Source organism: Aegilops tauschii, chromosome 6, assembly GCF_002575655.3.
Source record: "Aegilops tauschii subsp. strangulata cultivar AL8/78 chromosome 6, Aet v6.0, whole genome shotgun sequence".
Classification (NCBI taxonomy): Eukaryota; Viridiplantae; Streptophyta; class Magnoliopsida; order Poales; family Poaceae; genus Aegilops; species Aegilops tauschii.
The window spans coordinates 298264771-298291811 of record NC_053040.3 but is presented as its reverse complement, the minus strand read 5'-3'; the positions used below and the strand labels follow the sequence as shown (position 1 = coordinate 298291811).

At 47.4% G+C, this 27041-nt stretch overlaps 1 protein-coding gene and 1 long non-coding RNA gene across 4 annotated transcripts; one reads left to right on the top strand and one right to left on the bottom strand.

Moving 5' to 3' along the window:
- Nucleotides 1-10357: 10357 nt before the first annotated feature.
- On the bottom strand, nucleotides 10358-14306 carry LOC120966454 (uncharacterized). Of its 2 annotated transcripts, none has more exons than XR_006665390.2 (4): nucleotides 13410-14306; nucleotides 13076-13322; nucleotides 11125-12727; nucleotides 10358-10719 (listed from the first exon to the last, which is right to left on the bottom strand). It is a non-coding gene; the product is annotated as an uncharacterized lncRNA (long non-coding RNA). The 2 variants fall into 2 exon arrangements; XR_006665389.2 differs by having other exon boundaries at nucleotides 10358-11236; nucleotides 11330-12727; nucleotides 13410-14304.
- Nucleotides 14307-14525: 219 nt separating this feature from the next.
- On the top strand, nucleotides 14526-25119 carry LOC109773914 (protein CNGC15b). 2 transcript variants are annotated; one of them, XM_020332642.4, is made up of 4 exons: nucleotides 14534-14703; nucleotides 14815-15418; nucleotides 23331-23543; nucleotides 23649-25119. In XM_020332642.4, the coding sequence occupies exons 1-4, from the start codon at nucleotides 14675-14677 to the stop codon at nucleotides 24909-24911; spliced, it is 2109 nt and encodes a 702-aa protein (XP_020188231.1). In that variant the 5' UTR covers nucleotides 14534-14674; the 3' UTR covers nucleotides 24912-25119. The 2 variants fall into 2 exon arrangements, with proteins under 2 accessions (XP_045085850.1, XP_020188231.1); XM_045229915.2 differs by having other exon boundaries at nucleotides 14526-14703; nucleotides 23331-25119.
- Nucleotides 25120-27041: the final 1922 nt, after the last annotated feature.

The following is a 27041-nucleotide window of genomic DNA, read 5'->3' as shown; positions in this document are numbered from 1 at the left end:
GGAAGAAATATGCTTAGGAAAATGTACCAAGGTGGTTCTTCAAGGAAGCAAGGACCCAGGCTTGCAATGCGTGATGCTGACGATGAGCCACCAAGGAACGCTCCAGTGCGGCCTTGTGAATGGCCTTCAGAGGACTTTATGGATCGAGCGAGAATCAAGGAAGAATTTAACGCATATTTGCGTAACGCTGATCTTGTGAGCTTCGAGGAAGAAAAGTGCCGCCAGTACCACTATCTCACTAGTTCCTTCGTGAGGAGGTTTGAATTTTCATCTTCACGCAATTCTCCAACTGTCCTGTTTGATCTTTATGAAAAATCTTATACGATGGACTTAGAGGATTTTACCACTGCTTGCAAACTTCCACAATGGGGTAGTGCTAGTGAACCTCGCGAAACTGAATTTAGAAATTTTCTTGCTAGTATAACTGTGGGGAAATCTAGAGATATAGCACAAGCTACCATAGGGAGCATTCATTTTCCTGCTATACATTATTTTGCTCTCTTCATAGGTAGGTGCATAAATGGTAAAGATGAAGCAGGTCATATGTGTGTCCCTGACCTCAGTATTCTTAGGAGTGCTGTGTTAGGAGACAAATCTTATAATTTGGGAGCCATTGTTGCACGTAGGTTGCATCATAATAGATTTAATGGAGATTTCTTTGGTGGAATTTATGCAACCCGCTTAGCTGATTTTCTTGGTGTAACCATACGTAATGATGATATTGAATTGCCTCCTACTTATCTAGACTTTAATGCTATGGTTCACCACCAGTTTGTCGAGAGGAATGAATCACCTCTCCAGTATCGACTAATCTTTGACAGGCGTCGCCCTGTCAATATTATTCTCCCTGCTCCTGCTCTCTTTGACTTTCAGGCAAAAGGAAGACATTTTATAACCAGGGAGGAGGCAATTAGAGTCTTCTTCATCTCGGTATGACCCCAGCTACAACTATGGATATCCGCCAGGCCATCCGTGGCAATAAACCAACTTAGGCCAAAAGCCTAAGCTTGGGGGAGTACGTATTTCCCACCGACATTACATTCATGTTCACACACTCATTGCTATATGTCGGTGCTCATACTTTTTCACTGTAATATCCATGCTAGTTTATTTTATTTTTCTTGCTTTCTTCTTGTGTGTTTGATAAACCTTAAGAAAAACCAAAAAAATTAGTAGTAGCTTTTGGTTAGTTTATCTTTCTAGTTGTAGTAGGAATAATTAAAAAGAAAACCCAAAAAGATTCCCTGTTCTTCTTTTGCTTGTTGGGAGCTTTCCCATGTAAATAGTTTTATTTCTTTTCTTTTCTTTGGGGGTCGATAGGAGAAGACCATAATTAAATTGTTGAAGTGGCTCTTATATGCATTATTGTTGATTTAACCAAGAGCCCATATTGCCTTGTCTTCTCCTGTTTATTGAATGCTCGCAGATTCCAGCTTAGTCCAATGCACGTGCACTCTTATTATTATTCACATCGTTCGGTCGTGGAAGTGAAAGGCAATTATGACGATATATGATGGACTGACTGAGATGAGAAAAGCTGGTATGAACTCGACCTCTCTTGTTTTTGTAAATATGATTAGTTCATCGTTCCTGATTCAGCTTATTATGAATAAACATGTTTGCAATGACAATTAGAGATCATAGTTGCTCGTGTCATGCTTGATTAGCTATGAGTTATAATGGTTTACCTTGCGTGCCAACATGCTATTAAAATGGTTGTGATGTGGTATAGCGGGGTGGTATCCTCCTTTGAATGATTTAAGTGACTCGACTTGGCACATGTTCACACATGTAGTTGAAACAAATCAACATAGCCTTCACGATATTTATGTTCATGGTGGATTATATCCTACTCATGCTTGTACTCAGTGTTTATTAATTTTAATGCATGTTCATGACTGTTGTCGCTTCCTAGTCTTTTGCTAGCCTTCACTTGTACTAAGCGGGAATACTGCTTGTGCATCCAATCCCTTAAACCCCAAAGTTATTCCATATGAGTCCACTATACCTTCTTATATGCGGTATCTACCTGCCGTTCCAAGTAAATTTGTATGTGCCAAACTCTAAACCTTCAAATGAAATTCTGTTTTGTATGCTTGAATAGCTCATGTATCAACTAGGGTTGTCTGTATCTTCCATGCTAGGTGGGTTTTTCTCAAGAGGAGTGGACTCCGCTCCTCACTCACGAGAAAATGGCTGGTCACCGGGATGCCCAGTCCCATGCTTTACGCAAATCAAATCAAATAATTGCAAACAAAACTCCCCCTGGGACTGTTGCTAGTTGGAGGCACTCGTTGTTTCGAGCAAGCCATGGATTGATGCTTGTTGGTGGAGGGGGAGTATAAACTTTACCATTCTGTTTGGGAACCGCCTATAATGTGTGTAGCATGGAAGATATCGCCATCTCTTGGTTGTTGTGTTGACAATGAAAGTATGCCGCTCAAAATATTATTTATCTCTGCTTTAAAATCGAGCTCTGGCACCTCTACAAGTCCCTGCTTCCCTCTGCGAAGGGCCTATCTATTTACTTTCATGTTGAGTCATCACCCTCTTATTAAAAAGCACCAGCTGGAGAGCACTGCTGTCATTTGCATCCATTACTATTAATTTATATTGGGTATGACTATGACTGGATCTCTTTTACCATGAATTACAATGTTTAGTCAGTCCTTGATCTTTAAAGGCGCTCTGCATTGATGTTTTGCGGTCTCAGAAAGGGCTAGCGAGATACCATCTTGTTATATCATATTATGATTGTTTTGAGAAAGTGTTGTCATCCGAGATTTATTATTATTGCTTGCTAGTTGATTATGCCATTGATATGAGTAAACATGAGACCTAAATGTTATTGTGAATGCGGTTAGTTATAATCTTTGCTGAAAACTTGAATGCTGGCTATACATATTTACAACAACAAGAGCAAACAGAGTTTGTAAAAGTTTTTCTTTATCACTTTCAGTTTATCAACTGAATTGCTTGAGGACAAGCAAAGGTTTAAGCTTGGGGGAGTTGATACATCTCCGTCGTATCTACTTTTCCAAACACTTTTGCCCTTGTTTTGGACTCTAACTTGCATGATTTGAATGGAGCTAACCCGGACTGACGCTCTTTTCAGCAGAATTGCCATGGTTTTATTTATGTGCGGAAACAAAAGTTCTCGGAATGACCTGAAACTCCACGGAACATATTTTTGGAAAATATTAAAAATACTGGAAGAAGAATCCACGTCAGGGGGCCCACACCCTGTCCACGAGGGTGGGGCCGCGCCCCCTGCCTCGTGGGCCCCCTGACGCTCCACCGACCTCAACTCCAACTCCATGTATTCGTGTTCGGGGAGAAAAAACACAGAGAAGGATTCATCGCGTTTTACGATACGGAGCCGCCGCCAAGCCCTAAAACCTCTCGGGAGGGCTGATCTGGAGTCCGTTCGGGGCTCCGGAGAGGGGAATCTGTCGCCAGCATCATCATCAACCATCCTCCATCACCAATTTCATGATGCTCACCGCCGTGCGTGAGTAATTCCATCGTAGGTTTGCTGGACAGTGATGGGTTGGATGAGATTTATCATTTAATCGAGTTAGTTTTGTTAGGGTTTGATCCCTAGTATCCACTATGTTCTGAGATTGATGTTGCTATGACTTTGCTATGCTTAATGCTTGTCACTAGGGCCCGAGTGCCATGATTTCAGATCTGAACCTATTATGTTTTCATGAATATATGTGAGTTCTTGATCCTATCTTGCAAGTCTATAGTCACCTACTATGTGTTATGATCCGGCAACCCCGAAGTGACAATAATCGGGACCACTCCCGGTGATGACCTTAGTTTGAGGAGTTCATGTATTCACTATGTGTTAATGCTTTGGTCCGGTACTCTATTAAAAGGAGGCCTTAATATCCCTTAGTTTCCCTTAGGACCCCGCTGCCACGGGAGGGTAGAACAAAAGATGTCATGCAAGTTCTTTTCCATAAGCACGTATGACTATATTCGGAATACATGCCTACATTACATTGATGAATTGGAGCTAGTTCTGTGTCACCCTATGTTATGACTGTTACATGATGAACCGCATCCGGCATAATTCTCCATCACTGATCCAATGCCTACGAGCTTTTCACATATTGTTCTCCGCTTATTTACTTCTCCGTTGCTACTGTTACAATCACTACAAAACCCAAAAACATTACTTTTGCTACTGTTACCGTTACTTCCATATTACTTTGCTACTAAATACTTTGCTGCAGATATTAACTTATCCAGGTGTGGTTGAATTGACAACTCAACTGCTAATACTTGAGAATATTCTTTGGCTCCCCTTGTGTCGAATCAATAAATTTGGGTTGAATACTCTACCCTCGAAAACTGTTGCAATCCCCTATACTTGTGGGTTATCAAGGGGTCTATGCCCATTTTGCACACTGTATCCTGATAGAGCAGGTTCAGGCTGCTGCCACCGTCCATAAGGACTCGAGTGAGGTGAAATCCGTCAATGATGGGGTCAAGGACCAAAGTGGCAGAACCACCATGACGGATACTGGTGGGGTGGTCCCTGCGATCGAAGGTGATCGGACAAGAAGACCATGGGTTGAACTTTGGGGCGACTGGCTCCATCGCATAGACGTCCCTCAGTGCACGCTTCCGTTCCCGCTTGGGATTATGGGTTGCGTATATCATGTTTACCGTTTTCACTTGGGGAGGAAAATTTTTTTCTGTCCTCCTGTGTTCGGCGGACGGGGCTCCTCCTCTTCGTCGCTATGCAGCCCCTTTTCCTTGTTTTCGGCATTCAACTTGCCGGCCTATTTGAACACCCAGCATTCTCTGTTGGTGTGGTTGGCTGGTTTATCGGGGGGTGCCGTGAATTTGACACGAACGATCGAGTATGCGGTCCAAGCTGGACGGGCCCGGATTGCTTCTTTTGAACGGCTTTTTCCGCTGACCGGATTTAGAGCCACTGAATCCGGCATTAACTGCCGTGTCTTCGGCGTTGTCGCCGTTGTTGCGGCGCTTGTATCTGTTGCGACGTGGCCTGCCGTTGCTATCTTTGACATCTGAATTGCCAGGGTTTCTTGATGTGTTGTTGCTGCGACCCAACCAGCTATCTTCGCCCGCGCAAAAGCGGGTTATGAGTGTCGTGAGGGCTGCCATGGATTTTGGCTTCTCTTGGCCGAGATGTCGGGCGAGCCACTCGTCACGGATGTTATGTTTAAAGGCCGCTAGGCCTTCGGCATCCGGACAGTCGACAATTTGGTTCTTTTTAGTTAGGAACCGAGTCCAGAATTTCCTGGTTGACTCTCCGGGCTGTTGTGTTATGTGACTTAAATCGTCAGCATCCGGTGGCCGCACATAAGTGCCCTGGAAGTTATCCAGGAATGCGTCTGCCAGGTTCTCCCAACTTCCAATGGAGTTTGCCGGCAAGCTATTCAGCCAATGCCGAGCCGGCCGTTTGAGTTTTAGCGGGAGATACTTGATGGCGTGTAGATCATCCCCGCGGGCCATGTGAATGTGGAGGAAGAAATCCTCTATCCATACCGCGGGGTCTGTAGTGTCGTCATATGATTCAATGTTCACGGGTTTAAAACCTTCTAGGAATTCGTGATCCATTACTTCATCAGTGAAGCATAGGGGGTGTGCGGCGCCTCTGTGCCGGGCTATATCACGACGCAGTTCATACAAGTCTTGTCTGTTGTATTCGGCCCGGCCGGATTTGCTTTTAGCATATCCGGCGTGACGGTCGTCGTCACGTGTTGGGGCGCGCCCCCGTGATCCGTAGATCGATCTTGCATGTCCTGCTTTGTTTTCCAATACGTCTCGCAGGTCCTGCGTGTTACCCCGGGCCTTGGTATTTTTGTTTGACTGGCGACGGGGTGCGGGCTGGACTTCGGTCTGATATGCCGCTTTGTCTCGGCCACGAGGTGGCCGGTCAGCCGCGTCATATGCTGGAAGCGTAGGCTTTAATGCTTCCTCCTCGAGTTGGGGTAGCAACCTGCGCTTTGGGTAACTTTTGGTTGGGCGCTCGAGTTCGTATTCCTCGGCCACCAGGACCTCAGTCCATCTATCCGCTAGCAGATTTTGATCAGCTTGAAGCTGTTGTTGCTTTTTCTTCAGGCTTTTTGCTGTGGCTATGAGCCGGCGCTTGAAGCGCTCCTGTTCGACGGGATCCTCAGGCACGATAAATTCTTCGTCGCCGAGGCTCACCTCGTCTTCGGAGAAAGGCATGTAATTGTCATCCTCTGATTCTCCATCTGCTGCCTGTTCCTTAGGGCTAGCTTGCCCATCCGCCCGCTCGAGGCCTGGCTGGAGGGGATTGTCTTCGTCTTCGGCACTATCCGCAACGTTATTGTCTCTTGTGCCGGTATCACCGCTTTTGCTATGGCGGGGCTTAGAGCGGCGTCGTTGACGCCGGTGCTTAGATTGCTTCTCGAGGGGATTATCCTCTGTTGCCTTATTGCCATCGCTTTCTTTGGGGGTGTCCACCATGTATATATCATATGATGAGGTGGCAGTCCAGCGCCCTGTGGGCGGTGGTTCCTGTTCTTCTCCTACATCGTCGTCCATACTGTCGATGTCTTTGGAGCCGAAATCAAGCATGTCGGTTAAGTCGTCGACAGTGGCTATTAAGTGGGTGGTGGGTGGGGAACGAATTTCTTCGTCGTCCGCTTCCCACTCAAGCCGGACATAGTTCGGCCAAGGGCCTCCTGACAAGGAGAGAGACCTTAATGAATTTAGCACATCGCCCAGGGGCGAGTGCTAAAAGATATCCGCGGAGGAAAACTCCATGATCGGTGCCCAATCAGATTCGATAGGCACTGACGCAGGCGGTTCGGAGCCCGTGGCCGGGGACGAATCCAAGAGTCCGGCAACACAGGTCTCATAGGAGGTGAAGTCAGCATTCGGCTCTATCGCCACTGAGTGTGCGGCCTCCGTGGCGGGGTCCATCCACCCGTCCTCGGACGGCGCAATCTGCTCCGGATTGAGGGCCGGAGTAGCCACAGGTGTGATCTCCCGAACACCGTCCGACGACAGAGCTAAGTCGTGCTCATCGTGACTGTGCGGCGCACCTAACATGGGCTCGAGTCCATCAAAGATCAAGTCTCCGCGGATGTCGGCAGTATAGTTTAAGCTTCCAAACCTGGCCTGACGGCCAGGGGCGTAGCTCTCGATCTGCTCCAGATGGCCAAGCGAGTTGGCCCGCAGTGCGAAGCCGCCGAATACGAAGATCTGTCCGGGGAGAAAAACCTCACCCTGGATCGCATCGTTGCCGATGATCGAAGGAGCCATCAAGCCTTATGGTGACGGCACAGTGGAACTCTCAATGAAAGCACCAATGTCGGTGTCAAAACCGGCGGATCTCGGGTAGGGGGTCCCGAACTGTGCGTCTAAGGCGGATGGTAACAGGAGGCGGGGACACAATGTTTACCTAGGTTCAGGCCCTCTCGATGGAGGTAATACCCTACTTCCTGCTTGATTGATCTTGATGATATGAGTATTACAAGAGTTGATCTACCACGAGATCGTAGAGGCTAAACCCTAGAAGCTAGCCTATGATTATGATTGTTGTTGTCCTACGGACTAAACCCTCCGGTTTATAGACACCGGAGGGGGCTAGGGTTACACAGAGTCGGTTACAAGGGAGGAGATCTACATATCTGAATTGCCAAGCTTGCCTTCCACGCCAAGGAGAGTCCTACTCGGACACGGGACGAAGTCTTCAATCTTGTATCTTCATAGTCCAACAGTCCGGCCAAAGTATATAGTCCGGCTGTCCGAGGACCCCCTAATCCAGGACTCCCTCAGTATCGCCTGCGCAGGAGGACCGACGGCCATGCGGGAGAACGATGGGCAGATTGGGTTGCCCTGTGTTGGATGAGCGGTGGTACTGGGGAGGGGTGTTTTTTTGCTATTTCTACCCTCGTCCGTATGGGCTGCTGGATGACGTGTGTGCGAAGGCTCTTTTGTGGGTCCAACCGGTAGAAACAAACGTGTCTGTTTTGAACTGTGGTAGGTCCTATATGTAAGTCTCTAGCTAATCGCTGACGTGGCAGTACTGCGGATGTGGATATGCTGCATGTCAAAAGAAATAACATAGTGAGGATAAACTATTTAGGTATTATAGATTAGTGGATATTTTTTTTGGAAAAGGAGGTTAAACCCCCGGCCTCTGCATCAATCAATGCATGCAGCCATCTTTATTAACTAGTTGAATGCCCGTGCGTTGCCACGGGCTAACAGGTGATCTATCGCAAGGCCATTCAGCTTCGACGCTTCAGTCATTGAGTCATTTGTTACCGCGCTATAAATCCTCCTATGTTTTCTTCAAGTTCGTAGAATTGTCGTAGTCATTCGCATCCACCTACATACTAATTTCTATCATCCCTAACCTACGAACAAACAAATGAATATATCATGAGTCGCTCTGCTTCAGCTATTACATTTTCACCTTCCTCCAAATCCATATGCCTTCTGTCTAACTCGCCAAATTACCATAGTCATTCCCATCGTCCCTGACTTCTAATGGCTTGCAGCATTGTCATCCACTCCCTCTGACAAATTCAACAATCTCTAAAACAATTTAGCAATGTCATACATCAGAAATTGCAAAGTCCTCTCCCTTTTTTAGCATTGCATTAGAGCTCATAGTTTCACTCGTATGAATCCTCCTACCTCAAGGTTAGAATAAAGACTTTGATGATGAGATTTATGTATTTATTCATAACACAATTAATTAAAAATATAAGAACTGTGATTGCTTTTCACTAAAATAAGGCACCAACTGAGTCCCGCTCGATCGAGAGAATCGTTGCGGGCAGCAATGCCAAACATGGCTTGAAGCTGGGACGGCAACATATGGCTCTCAGGTGTAATTACACCCGAATTTGTTTTTTAAACTAGTAATTTGTAAGAAAATCAAAAAAATCTGAAACTGGGTGCGGTCAGACGGGAGATGAAGCTTGAGGTGCGGGTGCGGCCGGGTCGCGGTGCGTCCGTGCGGGGAGGTGCGGCACGAGGTGCCCGGCGGCTTGGTTCTGTCGTCGTGAGGATGTGCAGCGGCGTGGTCGGCGGCTGCTGCTCGGGCAGTGCGGCAGCCCGGGTGGAGGCAACACAGTGTTGAGGTGTTGGGCGCGCGAGGCGGCGCGGATCTGCTGCTCGGAGGTCGCGAAGGGTGAGGGTGGTCAGATCCGGCCGAATTTGACATCGGTGGCTCGATGGATGGCTTGCTGATGCATGATGTGCGGAGCTCGAGAGGTTGACCCGGGCGAAAGCTTGTCTCCGGCGTGTCTGGAACCGGCGATGGCGACACTTTCAGGCGTCGTTTCCTTCTTGTTGGCATCGTCGAGGTACTCTCAGCTCCAATCTTCGCAGCTTCGGGGGAAACCTTAGATCCATGGGATCGGACGATGACGGTGCTCTAGCATCGTATCCCCTCTCGAGGGCTTCGTCTTTGGAGCTAGGCATCATCCAGCGGGACCGATGGAAGTTGGTGGAGTTGGCGTCGAGGCTTCTGTGGCAACGATGATGGGTGTGTGCGATGTCGGAGACGCGGCAATGGTTGCGATAGTCGGCTCTTCTTCGGCGTGTTCGTGGGCAGATTACCTTGGGTTGTTTTGTTGCGGTGAAGTCGGAGCTGTGGCGGCGGGGGCCCTGTGGCGACGATGACAGGCAACAGGTGGTCTGTTCGATGGTCTTCCGCGGCGCCAACCTTGCCTAGTTCTCCTTCGGAGCTATCTTTCAGAGTCGGAGTTGTGTTGTCCTTGGCGCGGATGGCTGAGTTTGGCGCGGGGCTTCTTGTGTTTCACATAGCCTCTACGATGTAGGTTGGGTCTACATTTGTCTTCGGAGAAGTCGGAGTCGCTTGCTCGGAGATTAGGGAGGGTGATGACGCCTGTTGGGGCGAAGTGATGACGATGACACCGGTGTGTGATGTTGACGAGACTCTCTATGTGAGGTGGGTGTGTGATTATGAGTGTGCCGCTCAGCGGTTTGTGACGGTTTTCGCCCGGTTTTCCGTTTATTAACCGGGCAACTCTCTTCTTCTTTATTAATGAGATGAGGCAAAGCTTTTGCCTCCGTTTCGAAAAAAAATCTGAAACTTTTTGCGAACAAAGTAGATTTATTGTTGCGCTCGTATAAAAACTTTCATGAAGAAATGACTTTCATGTTGTTGTGGGCGTAAAAAAATGAATTTGTCGCTGTATACACTGTACTGTTCACTCTATTTGTCAGAGAATATATATCAATTTTGTCAGGATTTTTTAGGGAATGTTTTGTTGCAGAACATTTTTGTACGCCAGAAAGTTTGTTAGGAAAAGTTTTGGAATGTTTTGACTTTTTCTGAAATTTTTAAAAATAAGATATGTAACCAGGTGTAATTACCACCATGTTCGAAAGCGTATTTTCCCTTAAAGTTGCCAATACAAACCTCACAGTCCAAGGAAGAATACACCAACCATGCGCATATGATGATGGTGTCCGCCCCGACCACAACTGCTGCACAACCTCCTCTGGCAGCATCAGCAGTGTACCATGCCCACGTCGCAGCTCTCGTCAAGCTCATACCGCACTTGGCTCTTGGACCAGAACACTGCCGTGGGGTTGGGGTGGCTCACGTCAACATAGATAATTGATGTCTTACACACCTTGATCCAAAAGTTTGTACCCACCCATTGGCAGTGAATGCAAAACCAGTGAGCTACTCACAGAATACTCAACCATATCGTTCCTCTGTCAAATACATATCAACCCAACTAAATGTACAATCAAACATTGTCAATTACAAGAAAATAACATTGATTTTCTCAACCATGACACATAGTTTTGTTAACACTAAGCATTAATGGCACTGGTGCGCTCCTCGGAGATCATTAACTCTTTTTTATTTTTCAGTGTTAGAAAAAACATAACTACCAACAAAACAGCCATCCTCTTCTTCCCGACACAAGAGCTACACATATCTGACAAGAAGCTAAAACTCTTGTATCGATCAGTAATGGTAGTTACAACCTAATGGGTTTTTATACTGGACTTAAGACAACTGCAATTTAATTTAATTTGAAAAAAGAATCACATATAAGATAATTACTTTCCTATGGATCGCTCAGAATATAATGGGGATAGTCCGATGCTTACCACTCGCACACCCGCTTGCCCCGCTCAGAATCTGGACTGGCTGGCAGACTGGCATCTGGATGTTTTTCACTCCACGCTCGCCATGTACAAATGATGTATATATGTTTCCATCCTGTAATACAAGATGGGTGCTCGATACACTGTTCAGTTTTGACATGTTCAATGTTCATGCAATTAACTTTGGTAAGAAACATATTTGACTTACGGTTTTAACTTTTAACAGAAAGGAACACCAAAAATAGAATCACACAACTAACTGAATTTTCTTGGCACGAACCACATATTTACATAGCAATAGAGATTCCGATTCAAGTTGTAGCCTTGAACATAATCTTTGATGGGCTCGCCCCTCCTGACCATTGACAGAACTTGTTCATAAGGTGGAAGGCTGCAGCTACTTCGGCACATACATTTACAAGATACAGAGCATATATTATCTCTCCGCCATTGTCTATGTCGAGATCATAGCCCATGTTGGCAAAGAAGATCCTTGAGATAACGACTCCGGAGTCTAGATATGCGTGCACAGTCTGGAATTGAACACTGAACACCTAATAATCTGTGCAATATGAGTTCAGTATTAACTTGTGGAATTGCAAAGTTGAACGGCTGGCAACTTACCTGACTTGTCAGTTTTCATTTCAAAATTCGTGTGATCTTATGGATCGAAAGTGTAGGTACCAACCAACATCGCATAAAGGAAGGCCCCACATCCACACATCATCTATTGCCATCCAAAGACAAATTAGTAGTGCTTCAGCAAATAAAACATAAAATATTTAAACAGTTGCGCCTAAAGACTATGCACAAATCATGCCAACAAAAGGTGGATGTAAGATTCAGAAAGCAAGTAAAGCTTTTATGGCCTAGCAAAATGAAATAATTAGGCAACATATGGCAGAGTATGCATGAGACAGTTTAAAGCAGAAAGAGAATGGATTATACCTTGCGACCATATTGATGAGAAATATATGCCAGAGTCCCAACAGTTGATGTTGGTTCGGAATGATGAACCCATGTGGAAGCCCATTAACATACAGTTGCAAGATATAGACTTTTCAGTTAACCTTCAGTAATTATTTTGCTGATAGTGGAACCCGGTCCGTTGATTGGATCGTAAGGAACAAACAAAAATAAATAAATTATTTTACTGGGTTCATTCTTGCTCACGATAGTCACGATTCGTCAAAACAAACGTCTGCATTCACATGAGAGCTATACACTACAACCCTGTGTGTATGCAAATATTTATATTTTCTTCTCACGTTCGGCCCAGCTAACCATGTCATACTAATGCATATCCATGGTGGCAAGAAGAAACGATATTCATATTAGGAAGGTCATAAATAGACATGCATGTGGTGTCCTTCAAAAACATTAGCCATGTTTCCATCAGAACAAGGAATAAAAACATCACCTATGACAGAAACAAGATAGTACAGGGCTTCCTTTTGGGTGGAGTGTTTTTTGGAAGAGGTGTAGTTCACCATCAGATAAAGGCATCCTTGTGCACATACGCTATGTTACGGAACTTTGTATTCGATGCAGTTAATCTTTTTCACCATCATAGATTTCACCTGTACCAATACATATCCGAGTGTGCCTGGGAAACCAAGAGCTTTCATCACTAATGTTGTTCTTCTACAGGTATAAGTACAGTGTGTTGCTACAGAAGAAAGAAAAATCAAATCGCAATGACAAACAACATGGTAGAGATAACTGGCATCATTCTCTGACTCTGTTATGCAAAAGGTTTTGAGTGGATTAACAGAGCAGGCTCCTGACATGATAAAATTAGGCATAAGTAAAAATGTTTAGAAGCCCTCCAATTGATCATTGAAAATCTCCCTTTGAAGATGTCAAGTGTATGTATGTGGAATTCTTGCTCTGTTTCTCCACTCCCAAAATACTACTGCATGCAGGCCAAGTTATTGTGGGGATTAATGCTAACCTTGGTTTCCTCTGATTCAAAGAGTCAAACTCTTCAGGATTACTATGCACTTTGGATTCAGAACCAACAAGGCTACATGGAGAATCGCCAACAAGATCCAAACTGAAAGCTTCCCGGCATACCAGTGACCACCGCCAAAATTTACCGAATCTTATAATGGAGAGGACAATTTATTAGTGGAGTGGATTTGGATGCGCCACTGATGCGTGCACCGCACAGTCAGTCACCACCAATAGTTAATGCGATTCTACAGGGAACAAGCAAGAGAGCAATCATGTGAACAAGCAGGAGATCGAGCAATCACGTAAGGTACGAGCCAATGATCGTTACTTACTTTTGATGCCATAAGCTTGCTCCCTGATGATTGAAGTGATGTTGACCATTGTGGCCCTCGCCGCCTCGTTGTGCATCATCTCGAACCTGCGGTCAATGGTCCCTGCAAGCCGGCGATGGTGGTGGCATACGTTGATTTCTTCTCGTTCGCCATTGTCGCCGCATGCAGCACCAAAAGATGGGTTGGCGTCGCCATCAAATGGGCTCAATAAGGGGATCGGCCCAGGCTGTTGCGGTGGCGGAGGCGAGCAGATCGTACAAGGGCGGCATGCACGACGGCGACCGAGACGGGCGTCAGACGACAATGGAGATGGGCAGTTCATCGGGGCATACGAGTGTGGGGGCGGCGGCGGCGGAGTGTGGGGGCGGCGGCGGCGGCGGTGATTTTTCTCACGAGATCGAGAGGAGGGATCGGGAGCGAGAGGTTGGGGAGACTGCGAGAGGGGACGTGGGACGGGAGTGGGTCGTGGTCGTTTTTTTTAAATCGCGTTGAGGAAGGCTGCGAGGGAACGTGGGTTGCTCCTGCGATCTTTTCTAGCGGGGTTGTACGAGGGAGGTCGAACCATCACGACGTTCGATTCTTCTTTAATAGTAGAGATAATTTCACAAAGGTTTGACAAAAATATACATCAATCCATCCGAAACCATCACTCACACCTACAAACTCGATAATGTGGAGTGCTCTGACTCCCCCATATCTAAAACCAGTGTCGTCGCCATAGATTAGTGGATATAAAGATTAGTGGAGATGGAGTCGTCCCGCTAACTAACTCCCAATCGTTTCTTTTACAAAAAAGCTAACTCTGAACCGACTGGGCTAGAATTGGCAAAAACCATGACAAACAACTAAGATGAACGTGCATGCATGCACAGAGCCACAAATAATAAGAATGAACCTCAGAGAAAGGCGAGTACGGCGTAGGCATTATACATAATCACATGCGCCCGGTCGGTGTTTTGCCTGTCCAAAGTAACCTTTTTGTGCAGGTCTCCTTTGGCTCTGTACCTTTTAAGTACTAGGATCACAAGATCCCTGTTGAAATTAATTGCAGATAGCCCTTCTGACTCTCATGGCTGAGCAGGCTGTTGCGGTCACTCTCTTCCCACAGCTGAAGACGACGACTCATGCTATGCCTGCATCCACATTCTACTACGGCAAGAGCTAGCACCATTCGCCTATATAAATACCGTTGGTGTCACGTATGCAACACCTCCATGATCCGGACGAGTAGTTAGTTGCCAAATAACACCAGCACGTACAGCACCATGGCGTCCGGTGCTTCACGAACCGTCAGGTGAGCGCGCGTCTTCTCGATCATTCCCGCACGCATGTCGCTGATCATGCATTCATGCTCGATCGTTTCTAAGACTTACAGCTCCGGGCGCGTTGCCGGCTGCCGTTTCAGGTTTCAGAGCGACGTGGACGTGAAGCACTTCAGAGCGAGCCCTTTGGAGAGCCCGCAACCACCGCCGGGCAGAAAGCGCAGCAGGTCCCATGACCCGAGGCGGTGGTGGCCGGGATCCCGTGACTCCCCGGAGAAACCGCGCGCTCGCACGAGCGGCGGCAGCGGCAGAGCCCTCAAGGACAGGGTGCTGTCGCGGGCCTTCTCGGAGGAACTGGAGTCGCTGATGCACGCCGGCGGCGACCGCCACCTCTTCTTCTTCTTCGACCCGCGCGGGCAGGTGATCCACCGGTGGCACAAGGTGTTCCTGGCCGCCTGCCTCGCGTCGCTCTTCGTGGACCCGCTCTTCCTCTACCTGACGGGGACGCGGCGGGACGCGTGCGTCGGCTTCGACTACTCGCTGGCGCTCACGCTCTCCATGATACGCTCGCTGCTGGACGTCTTCTACGCAGCGCACATCGTCATCCGCTTCCGCACCGCCTTCATCGCCCCCTCGTCGCGGGTGTTCGGGAGAGGGGAGCTCGTCATCAACCCGTACCAGATCGCCAGGCGGTACCTTGCATGGACCTTCTGGTTTGATCTCTTCACCGCGCTACCACTGCCGCAGGTACGTTCTACTTGTACGTACCATCTCATTGATTGATCAATTATTTAAGAAAAAGAGATTTGCCTGATTAATTAAATGAAAACCAGGCGAAAACCCATACCCAACCCCACAAGTGGCACACATGACCGACCTGTCTACAAACAAATGCCAAACAGTCGACCGAAGCGTCGAGGACAAGGCAACTTCGATTTTGCTAAAGAGCTACATAGGAGAAAGTTGCAAGCCTCACACCGATCTAGTCCAACGCATCATGCGGAGAGTAGCGCCCGCTAAAAACCGCCCTCATAGAGTCATCGTTGCCGCAGAGACATTGCACGCAGCTCTGACTTCTCTGTCACAGCCAGAAGCCAGCATAGGCACACCCATTGGCACACCGGACCGTGGACGTCAGAAGGACAAGCCGCGACCCAGCTTTGCACGCCAACATCATCATCGCCACACAGATCGCAACGCCAACCACTCGCATCACCGGTTGCCCACTAGCCAACCGTAATGTCGCGCACGTCCAACCTACATGAAGCACAAAAGGGGCCAAGATCTTCGAAGACGGTGCTCGAAAGAGGTAAAACGACGTTGAAGACGACGCTATCACCCGATCCTTCACATGATCATGACTTTCTCCCGCATATCTTGACCGGAGAGTAGTGGAAGCGCAAGTCTCCTCGACGGCGCCTCCAAGGAGGATAGCGACGCCCACGGGCACCGCCGCTGCCGGCCAGCAAGCATCAGCTAGGCTTTCGCGTGCAGCGGCATGACCAACACTCCCACGCAGCACTCCATTGGCCCGCACCCCTCAGATGCAGCAAACACGCCACCGCCGCCAGAGCCACTTCCGCTGTCGCCATCCATCTGCCAAAACAGACGAGCCAGATCTAACATCTGGCACCCACCATCGCTGCACGAGCACCCCAACGCCGGAGAACCGAGCTCCCGGCCGCCGCAAAAGCCCCACGGATGCAGACCACCAGAACCGGCAAGATCCGGCCGTAGCCGGCCAGATCCGGCGAGCCAGCACTCCACCGACGAGATCCCACACGGGGACAAGCTCGCACAAGCAGGACCAGGGGGCCGCCACCCCGCCTAGACCAGCAGGAGAAGAACCGCCGGGCAACGCGAGAAGGCCGCGTCGGGGCCGGAGTTTCCACACCGAAGAATATAACGCCGCGCGGCAAGAGGGCCGAGCAACCTCCACCGCGAGCAGCCGGCGCAGCAGTAGCACCGCGCCCAAGCCCCCGCCACCACGCCACCCGAGCGGCCGCAGCAGCGGCCATCGCCACGAAGACCGAGGCCGCCGCCCCGGGATCCATGCTCCGCCTTGCCCATCGCTACGGCCGGAGGTCCCCCTCCCCTTAGAGGAATGGGGCCTGCTGCCACCGCGGCAGAGGCCGGCGACAGTGACAGCAGGGGGGAGCGGGGTGACTGGACTTGGCGGCGCTAGAAGGGGTCCCCGGGTCACCTCGAAGGAGACGACGCAAGGGGAAGGACGTCCCAGTGAGTCTTAACACGGTACTATAGTGAATTGCTTTTCTGCAATGGACAGTAGAACACGAAACGTTCGTCCTGTAAGCTCCCCAGAACGAATGTTTAGTCGATTGGGTAACCTGCCGGCCCAACACAATCCACATTACACGGATTTTTTAAACGGTTAAAACTGTACAAAACTAAAAACTGGAAATTAACAAAATGATATATGCATTAAGAGTTTGCCATGTAGTGTACAAACTATCTTGAATACTACAGGATTGCATGATGTTTGGTTGTGCACAAAAACACATGGGATTTTTCACAAGAGATTCAAGTGGGTCTAGTGCAAATCAATCATGTGTACTGGAACTCTACGAATCAAACAATGAGGTACTATAGTGAATTGCTTTTCTGCAATGGACGGTAGAACACCAGACATTCGGCCTGAAAGCTCCCCAGAATGAATGTTCAGTCGATTGGACAACCTGCCAGCCCGATCGCTCACGTCAGCCAGCTCTTAGAAAAATGAGACCAACCCAGAGCTAACCCTTGTTGACTTTATTTTATAGAAAAAAACTCTATGAGCACCGCGTGGTAGAGCCGAGACTCGAACGCAGGCGGGCTGGCAGCTAACCCAGTTACCTAGCCAATGGGTCGATGCCCTGCTCTCAGCCATCTCTTTTTAGGCCCAACACAATCCACATTACACGGATTTTTTTAAAGGTTAAAACTGTCCCAAACTAAAAACTAGAAATTAACAAAATGATATATGCATTAAGAGTTTGCCATGTAGTGTACAAACTATATTGAATACTACAGGATTGCATGATATTTGGTTGTGCACAAAAACACATGGGATTTTTCACAAGAGATTCAAGTGGGTCTAGTGCAAATCAGTCATGTGAACTGGAATCCTACGAATCAAACAACATGCATATATAGGAAAAAAAACTCCTAAAGATTATAATTCTGCAAAATTTGTATGTAAATCCTTTTGAATCAAAGAGAACATCAATATGTTAGTGCATCTCCAAATGGCTTCCGAGGGTTTCCCCATTTCCCGAGGCTCCAAAAAATGCCACCAACTTCATCAGCAGCCCTCAATTCTCAGCCCATATTCATTTTTGACTCATTTCCTCATATATGCTATTTATCTCATAGCACCATAATTCAAATTAGATATTTCTAGTTCATACAATTCAATGATATTAAGACCCACAATTTCAAACATCAGTGTTCAAATTTAAACTCATATTTTCAAACACAGAAATAAACAGGTAGCAAATGTCATTCAAATATCACAAATAAGCAAAGAAAAACATTAGCCATTAGCGTATCCACTAATGTTCGAACCATTGCCATCTCCGCCACCTGCAAGGCTGCCACTAGTAGCTCTAGAGATACTAATAGTACAACCAAAGCCACCACTGAGGGCAGCCACAGTGCAGGTGCAATGTGTGCCCTCATTGCCCATATATATGTCTTCACATCTCGCTCCAATGTGGAGACATCATAGAAAATGATTTTCACTTCTTATTTCCACATCAATCTGCACTCCACAACGAGAGTTTGTGTTCATGAATCACCTGGTCAATCTCCATATCTCTTCTTTCAGTTTGCCTTCTCACTCTTTGACCATGGGCAACTCTTGTAGGGCCTCCAAATTCTCCTCCTTTGTACATATTCTCCTTTGCTTTCTTCATGCATGTTGGCCTGTTCACAAGAAGTGGATGTGTTGAGTTGGGTGTAAGACTATTTTTCTATCATTATTTGCTTCTTTTTCGACAACTAAATTAGGTGGAGAGGAACAATTGTTGTACCTTATCCTTATGTTGCGGACTAGCACTTGAAACTTCTGACTATTCCTCACCTTGAGCAAACAGTGAACAAAAGGAAATGACTTATTCTTTGGTTCCTTTCAAGATTGCATTGCATGTGCTTCGGCAAGCTAAAACAATGATGAAGTGTTAACCCACATGTATGCAAATATTGTGAAAAATTACCGAGAGATAAGTTAGCTCATGTGCTTTTTATATGGTTTTCCTCCTGGATGGTGACTCTCAATTTGGTCAAAGGAGGCTTGAAATTTGATGCATTCCTGTTGAATGGTATTTCAATGGTACTCAAGAGAGTTTGCATTCCTATCAGGCTCAAAAGTGCGGTTGGCATGATTTTTTTATTAATCCTCTTCTAATATGCCTTCAACAACCGCTCATTGCCAACAATCATTACTAATATGCTATCAGGGCATGCACAATTGGATGTTCTCCTTATGAGTGTAGTTGACTAATATCTTGGCTAACACTTCTCTGCCATTGTTTGATGTTCCGCAAAGAAGTGGCATTGCTAGTGACATTGCATCAGCATCAGTTTCCTCAGACATCATGTCACATAGGAATCACCTCGATTGGTCATTGCAAACAACTCAATACAATGAACAAATGAAATAGACATTGCAAACTGGCCTACAGATGGATGTGAAAGCTTAATCCCCGCAAAAGAAAGGATGTTAAAGTTCGATTGACATACACACTGATATAAAATTCACACCGCAAACCGATATAGAGTGACATTGAACCCACATTTTGACATAAAAGATGATATGAAACTCACACTGAAACCTCGTGTTAGATAAGCTTTTATGTATGATTGACCAAAATTATTGCATTTTGCATAAATATTCTATATAGAACTCCTCCACATATTTATACAATTTTGTACACAAATTCAGCGCAGACAATCAATCATGTTGAAAAAAATGGCAAACTTACCTCGGTTCATTGCTCCTCTAGACAATGGGACTGGGAGGTAGGACGACAGGGCTTCTCATGATACTGGGGCAAGGAGGTGGAGCAGTAAAGGAAAGGGGGGTAGAGACGGCCAGGGGAGCATAAACAGAGGCGGTGATGCCACACAACAGAGAGGATGAGGCATGTTGAGGGGGAGTGACACTAGAGGATGAGAACAACATATGTAGAGAGTAGTGTCGTGGAAGGCCAGCAATGGCCAGAGAATGTGTAGATCCGGCAGAGAGGAGACGGTGGGTGGGGAGGGCGCTAGAGGACACCACGAGCTCACCGACTCAGTGGAGGTAGGCAGGATATAAACTCCTTGCATTTGCCATACCACACCTGTGGGGGAAGGGGCTAGAGCGGAGGGAATGGTTGCCTCCCCATTTTCCAGGCCTAGTACCGACCTTGTTGGAGTTAGTTTACTGCCAATAACCTTAAAACTTGGGGGGTGTTGTTTATGTTGGGGAACATAGTATTTCAAAATTTTGCCTACAATCACGAAAGATCTATCTAGGAGAGGCATAGCAACGAGCGGGCAGAGTGTGTCCACGTACCCTCGTAGACTGAAAGCGGAAGCGTTTAGTAACGCGGTTGATGTAGTCGAACGTATTCGCGATTCAACCGATCCAAGTACCGAACGTACGGCACCTCCGCGATCTGCACATGTTTAGCTCGGTGACGTCCCTCGAACTCTTGATCCAGCTGAGGCCGAGGGAGAGTTTCGTCAGCACGATGGCGTGGTGACGGTGATGATGAAGTTACCGGCGCAGGGCTTCGCCTAAGCACTACAACGATATGACCGAGGTGTGTTTCTGTGGATGGGGGCACCGCACACGGCTAAGAGAAATTTTGGTGTGCCTTTGGGGTGCCCCCCTCCCACGTATATAAAGGGGGGGAGGAGAAGAGGCCGGCCCTAGGAGAGGGCGCGCCATGGGGGGAGTCCTAGTCCAAGTAGGATTCGGTCCCCCCCTTTCCTAGTCCAAGTAGGAGAAGAAGGGAAAGAGGATAGAAGAGAAGCAAGGAGGGGGGCGCCGCCCCCTCCCCTTGTCCAATTCGGACTGGGCAAGGGGGGGCATGCGCCGCCTCTGGCCGGCCCTCTCTCTTCTCCACTAAGGCCCATTGTGGCCCATTGATCCCCCGAGGGGTTCCGGTAACCCCCGGGTACTCCTGAAAATGCACGAACCTATCTGAAACCATTCCGGTGTCCAAACATAACCTTCCAATATATCAATCTTTATGTCTCGACCATTTCGAGACTCCTCGTCATGTCCATGATCTCATCCGGGACCCCGAACAAACTTCGGTACATCAAATCACATAACTCATAATACAAATCGTCATCGAACGTTAAGCGTGCGGACCCTACGGGTTCGAGAACTATGTAGACATGACCGAGACTCATCTCCGGTCTATAACCAATAGCGGGACCTAGATGCTCGTATTGGCTCCTACATATTCTACGAAGATCTTTATCGGTCAAACCGCATAACAACATACGTTTTTCCCTTTGTCATCGGTATGTTACTTGCCCGAGATTCGATCGTCGGTATCATCATACCTAGTTCAATCTCGTTATCGGCAAGTCTCTTTACTCGCTCTGTAATGCATCATCCCGTGACTAACTCATTAGTCACATTGCTTGCAAGGCTTACAGTGATGATCATTATCGAGAGGGCCCAGAGATACCTCTTCGATATTCGGAGTGACAAATCCTAATCTCGATCTATGCCCACTCAACAAACACCATTGGAGACACCCTGTAGAGCATCTTTATAATCACCCAGTTACGTTGTGACGTTTGATAGCACACTAAGTGTTCCTCCGGTATTCGGGAGTTGCATAATCTCATAGTCATAGGAACATGTATAAGTCATGAAGAAAGCAATAGCAATAAAATAAACGATCATAGTGCTAAGCTAACAGATGGGTCTTGTCCATCACATCATTCTCTAATGATGTGACCCCGTTCATCAAATGACAACACATGTCTATGGCTAGGAAACTTAACCACCTTTGATTAATGAGCTAGTCTAGTAGAGACATACTAGGGACACTCTGTTTGTCTATGTATTCACACATGTACTAAGTTTTCGGTTAATACAATTCTAGCATGAATAATAAACATTTATCATGATATAAGGAAATATAAATAACAATTTTATTATTGCCTCTAGGGCATATTTCCTTCAGTTTAGAGGACATATGCAAGAAGCTTTGGACATTGGTGCACTCAGGCTTTCTACAGATGCATCGTGGTGGACCATAGTGGTGGCCTTAGTTGGCTTGGATCATCCTTGTATCTGAAATTCATCCAAGGATTTGGTAATGACCCGTCCCACCAATAAGTCCTCCCTTCAACTCTAAAAACTAGATATAGTTTTACTGTCCAAGCACCCTTAGGGAGGCGGGGGGTTGGCGGGGAATGTGTGCCTCCTCATTTTGGGGGCATGGTGGGGGTCTTGTTGCAGTTAATTTTCTGGAGAATAAAAACAAAAACTTGGAGGCTTGTTTAGAGGTCTTGCTGGAGATGCTCTTGGACATTTGTGCTCTCAGCTGTTGCGTTTCAAGACGACGGTGGCGGACAATGGTGGCCTTACTGGCCAGATTCATTCAATGTCTTCTTGTTTTATGTTAAGATATGCTATTAATCAGCCCACACTACCAACATGTACTCCCTCCAAATACAAAAATGTGCGGTTTGGCTTTCCAAATTCGTGCTTTGGTTGTCAATCTCTCATAAGATATTTTAGTCCATGGTTACAAAATTCATACCGAAGTGCTTTTGAGTATGGAACTTATGGTGTTATCTTGTGTAACATAAATGACATTTTATTTGACCGATTCATGGTCAAGACAAAAATTTAGACAATTAAACTATTCCTTGTTTTTAGGGTCGGTTGCCCAATGTGTGTGATTGACACATCATTCACTGGGTGGCACCTTCCTTCAATGCGACGAAATATGGAACAAGATGAAAGCCGACGAAACTAAATAAAAATCAAATGGTTAACATTTTTTTTACTTGTATCACGATACAATTTAAAACAAGAAGATGTCATGTACAACTAGGAATCAAGACTAACATCGAGAATTTCTCAAAGAATAAAGACTAATTTTGACACTAAAAAGTGTGGCATTAATCCAGGTGAGAATGGATGGTTGCATGTACAAACAGAGAGGGGCTATTTGGCTTCCGAGCTCACCTGCACCCGCCATGAACAGTAAAATTAAAAAAATACTAGAAAGATTTAAAAAAATCTGATTTTTTTTTCATGTAAGATGTTTCAGTGCGTGAAGTTCATGCCAACTTTCAGCTCGTTTGAACATGGTACTTCTCATTAAAAAGATAAATTAAGGGTATACAAAACAGTGTATTGTTCATGTACTATTTGGACCGATATTCTTTTTCAAGAGCTACTCAGATGTCCAAACTAGCTAAAATTTGGCACGGACCACGTGCACCGAAACATCTTCCAATGCAAAAAATATATCAGAACTTTTGAGTAATTTTTTTTGTGGGATTGATTAAAAAAATGTGAGTAAGATTTTTGTTTTTTCTGTTCATGGGTTGCAGTTGAGCCCGGCTCAGAAATGAATATTCGGTATAAAAATTACTACTGTCGTACACGATGAATCATTACGATACTTTGGTGCAGTTTGTGTTGTGGGTGGTGGTGCCGAAGCTGAGGGAATCCGCGATCACAAACATAAAGAACGTCCTCCGCTTCAGCATCATTTTCCAGTACCTGCCGCGGCTGCTGCAGATCTTCCCGCTGACGAGGCGGATCGTGATGGCGACGGGGGTCATGACCGAAAACGCCTGGGCCGGAGCAGCCTACAACCTCATACTCTACATGCTAGCCAGCCACGTGCGTTGCCTTGATTTCTCGCGTCTCTCGTCTCGTCTCCAAGCAAAGCAAATTTCTTTCTTGAGTGGTGACCATTATTATGAACTGGGCGTTGCGTGCGTGCAGGTGCTGGGAGCACTGTGGTACCTCTTCTCGGTGCAGCGGCAGGAGTCGTGCTGGCGGGAGGCGTGCCGCGCCGAGGGCCCGCCGTGCCAGGACATCTTCTTCGACTGTGCAAGCACAAGCACGGTGAGCAGCAACCGGAGCGTCTGGTACGCGCTCACCAACGTCACGAGGCTGTGCGCCCCCGGCAACAACGGCTTCTACCAGTTCGGGATCTTCGCGGAGGCGCTGGACGCGCGGCTCACCACCTCCTCCTTCACGCACAAGTACTTCTACTGCTTCTGGTGGGGCCTCAAGAACCTCAGCTGCCTGGGCCAGAACCTCAACACCAGCCTCTCCATCGGCGAGATCAGTTTCGCCATCGTCATCGGCGTCCTCGGCCTGGTGCTCTTCGCGCTGCTCATCGGCAACATGCAGTCCTACCTCCAGGCCACCATGGTGCGGCTGGAGGAGTGGCGGACCAAGCGCACGGACATGGAGCGCTGGATGCAGCACCGCCAGATCCCGCAGCCGCTCAAGGAGTGCGTCAGGCGCTACCACCAGTACAAGTGGGTGGCCACCCGCGGCGTCGACGAGGAGGCGCTGCTCGAGGACCTCCCCATGGACATCCGCCGCGACATCAAGCGCCACCTCTGCCTCGACCTCGTCCGCCGGGTGCCGCTGTTCGACGAGATGGACGAGCGCATGCTGGAGGCCATCTGCGAGCGCCTGCGCCCGGCGCTCTACACGCGGGGCACGCGCCTGGTGAGGGAGCTGGACCCCGTCGACTCCATGCTCTTCATCATCCGGGGCCACCTCGACTCCAACACCACGCAGGGCGGGAGGTCCGGCTTCTTCAACTCGTGCCGCATCGGGGCGGGGGAGTTCTGCGGGGAGGAGCTGCTCACCTGGGCGCTCGACCCGCGCCCCGCCGAGGCGCTGCCGAGGTCCACGCGCACCGTGCGCGCCGTCTCCGAGGTCGAGGCCTTCGCGCTCGTCGCCGATGACCTCCGCTTCGTCGCCTCGCAGTTCCGCCGCCTGCACAGCGCGCGCATCCGCCACAGGTTCCGCTTCTACTCCCACCAGTGGCGCACCTGGGCGGCGTGCTTCATCCAGGCCGCATGGCGCCGCCACAAGCGCCGACGCGCGTCCATGGAGCTCAGGGTGCGCGAGGGCGGCAGCCAGGCCTGGCCGGGAGGGAGCGTCAGGCGCCGTCGCCACAGTTGCGACGGCAAGGCGCTCAAGAAACCCACGGAGCCGGATTTCACGGTGGAGCAAGAGGAATGAAATGTTTCTTGCTTTGCTTTCTGAGCTGGCAATGGGCCAACGGCGTCATTAGTTTTCGCAAAAGTCAAACTTCATAAGCTTTAATGTAAGCTATTTATTGTTCCGATAGATGATAATGTACTGTATTACTGCACCATAAGACAATGTCAAAACCAGTCAACACGTCTACAAGAATAGACACCGTTAAATTGTTGAAAATGAACAAAAAGGAACATACATCCCAGTTTTACGTCAAAGCGATTACGTCATACAACAACAACCTTTACCATCAACGCAGGACATCCAGGATGACACACGGATCTATGGGTTGGGCAACCCTTTTTAATTCTGCTCGGGCTATCATGTGCATGCACGTCTCCTATCAATGAAAAGGCACACAAGCTTTGCGTATTCGTGGCAAAAAATCTTTAAAATCAACCACCTTCATTGGCAACACCAGAAGTGAGAAAGGTTCTTCAAAACAACAACAAAAAAGCAACACTAAGAGGAAAACGATTAAGGCCCGCCATCACTAAATCGAACCGTTAAAGATCAGAACATGAGTTTTTCACTGGGAGAAACTTTAAGCGACATCTTCATAAAAGAACAATGTGCAATCACCATCATTCCTAGGTACAACCAACAATGGTAGGACCTAAGGATTTTCACCTCGAAGCTTGCCAATATTTAGGGAGCGCCACCAAACCAGAGTCATTCTATGATGCATCCCCCCTCCCCATCGACATGCCTCCTAGCTTTGACAACACAGAAAATGAATCAAAGGTTTCCTTCTGCAAGCCTTGCGAAGAGGATATGAGTGAATTGGGATTTCCTTGTGGATAAGTTGTGTTATGTCCTCCATTCAACACAGCTCTTTCGTGTCAGAATTAATGATACTATGGGCCATATTTTATTTGGGAGGGAGGGGGTGGGGTGGGGGGCAAAGGTTTAAAACAAGGAGATCCCATTTCTCCCATGATTTTTAACCTAATTGCCGATGTTTTTTTCTCGCATGTTAGCTAAGGCAGCCAAAAAAATCATAGTTGGGGTTGTCCTCAACATCATTCCCGATGGTTTGGTTAGTTTGCAGTATGCTGATGATACGATGCTATTCCTGGACCCCGATCCTAATTATGCAAAAAAAAAACTCAAGTGGCTCATGTCTTGCTTTATCCAACTGTCGGGGATGAAAAATAATTATGATAAGTGTGACTTGGTGACTATTAACCTAGATGTAGATAGTGCTGACCTCTCATCACAAATTTTTTGGTGCAAGTTGGGGGATTTCCCTATTAAATACCTAGGAATTCCTTTGCACTATCTCAAGTTAAGAAGGGAGGACCTGCAACCTATCATAGGTAAGATCATTAAGAAAAATATGTGGATGGAGGGGCACACTTTTGAGCTATGAGTTCACAAGAATCTTCAATGATCGCCGATCTAGTGTCGAAGTAGACGATACATCCGAGGCATCCACGCATGAAAATCTAGCAAAAATAAAATATTAGGAATTTAAGTAGGAGGACATAACTGGCGGAGAGTGGGTAAGTTTCAAAGAACCGTACAATTGCAAGTTCTGTGGGTAACAATGAAATAGAAAAATCATTGCGGTTGGAAAAATCGAAAAAGTTGTGGTACCTGGTAAGAAAAATTATGAATCAAAGGATGGATATTTGAGATACTGTTGGGGAACATAGTAATTTCAGAAAAAATCCTACGCACACGCAAGATCATGGTGATGCATAGCAACGAGAGAGGAGAGTGTGTCCACGTACCCTCGTAGACCGAAAGCTGAAGCGTTAGCACAACGCGGTTGATGTAGTCGTACGTCTTCACGATCCGACCGATCAAGTACCGAACGCACGGCACCTCCGAGTTCAGCACACGTTCAACTCGATGACGTCCCTCGAACTCCGATCCAGCCGAGCTTTGAGGGAGAGTTCCGTCAGCACGACGGCATGGTGACGATGATGATGTTGTTACCGACGCAGGGCTTCGCCTAAGCACCGCTACGATATAATCGAGGTGGATTATGGTGGAGGGGGGCACCGCACACGGCTAAGATATCCAAGAGATCAATTGTTGTGTCTCCAAGGGGTGCCTCCCTCCCCGTATATAAAGGAGTGGAGGAAGGGGAGGGGGCCGGCCACT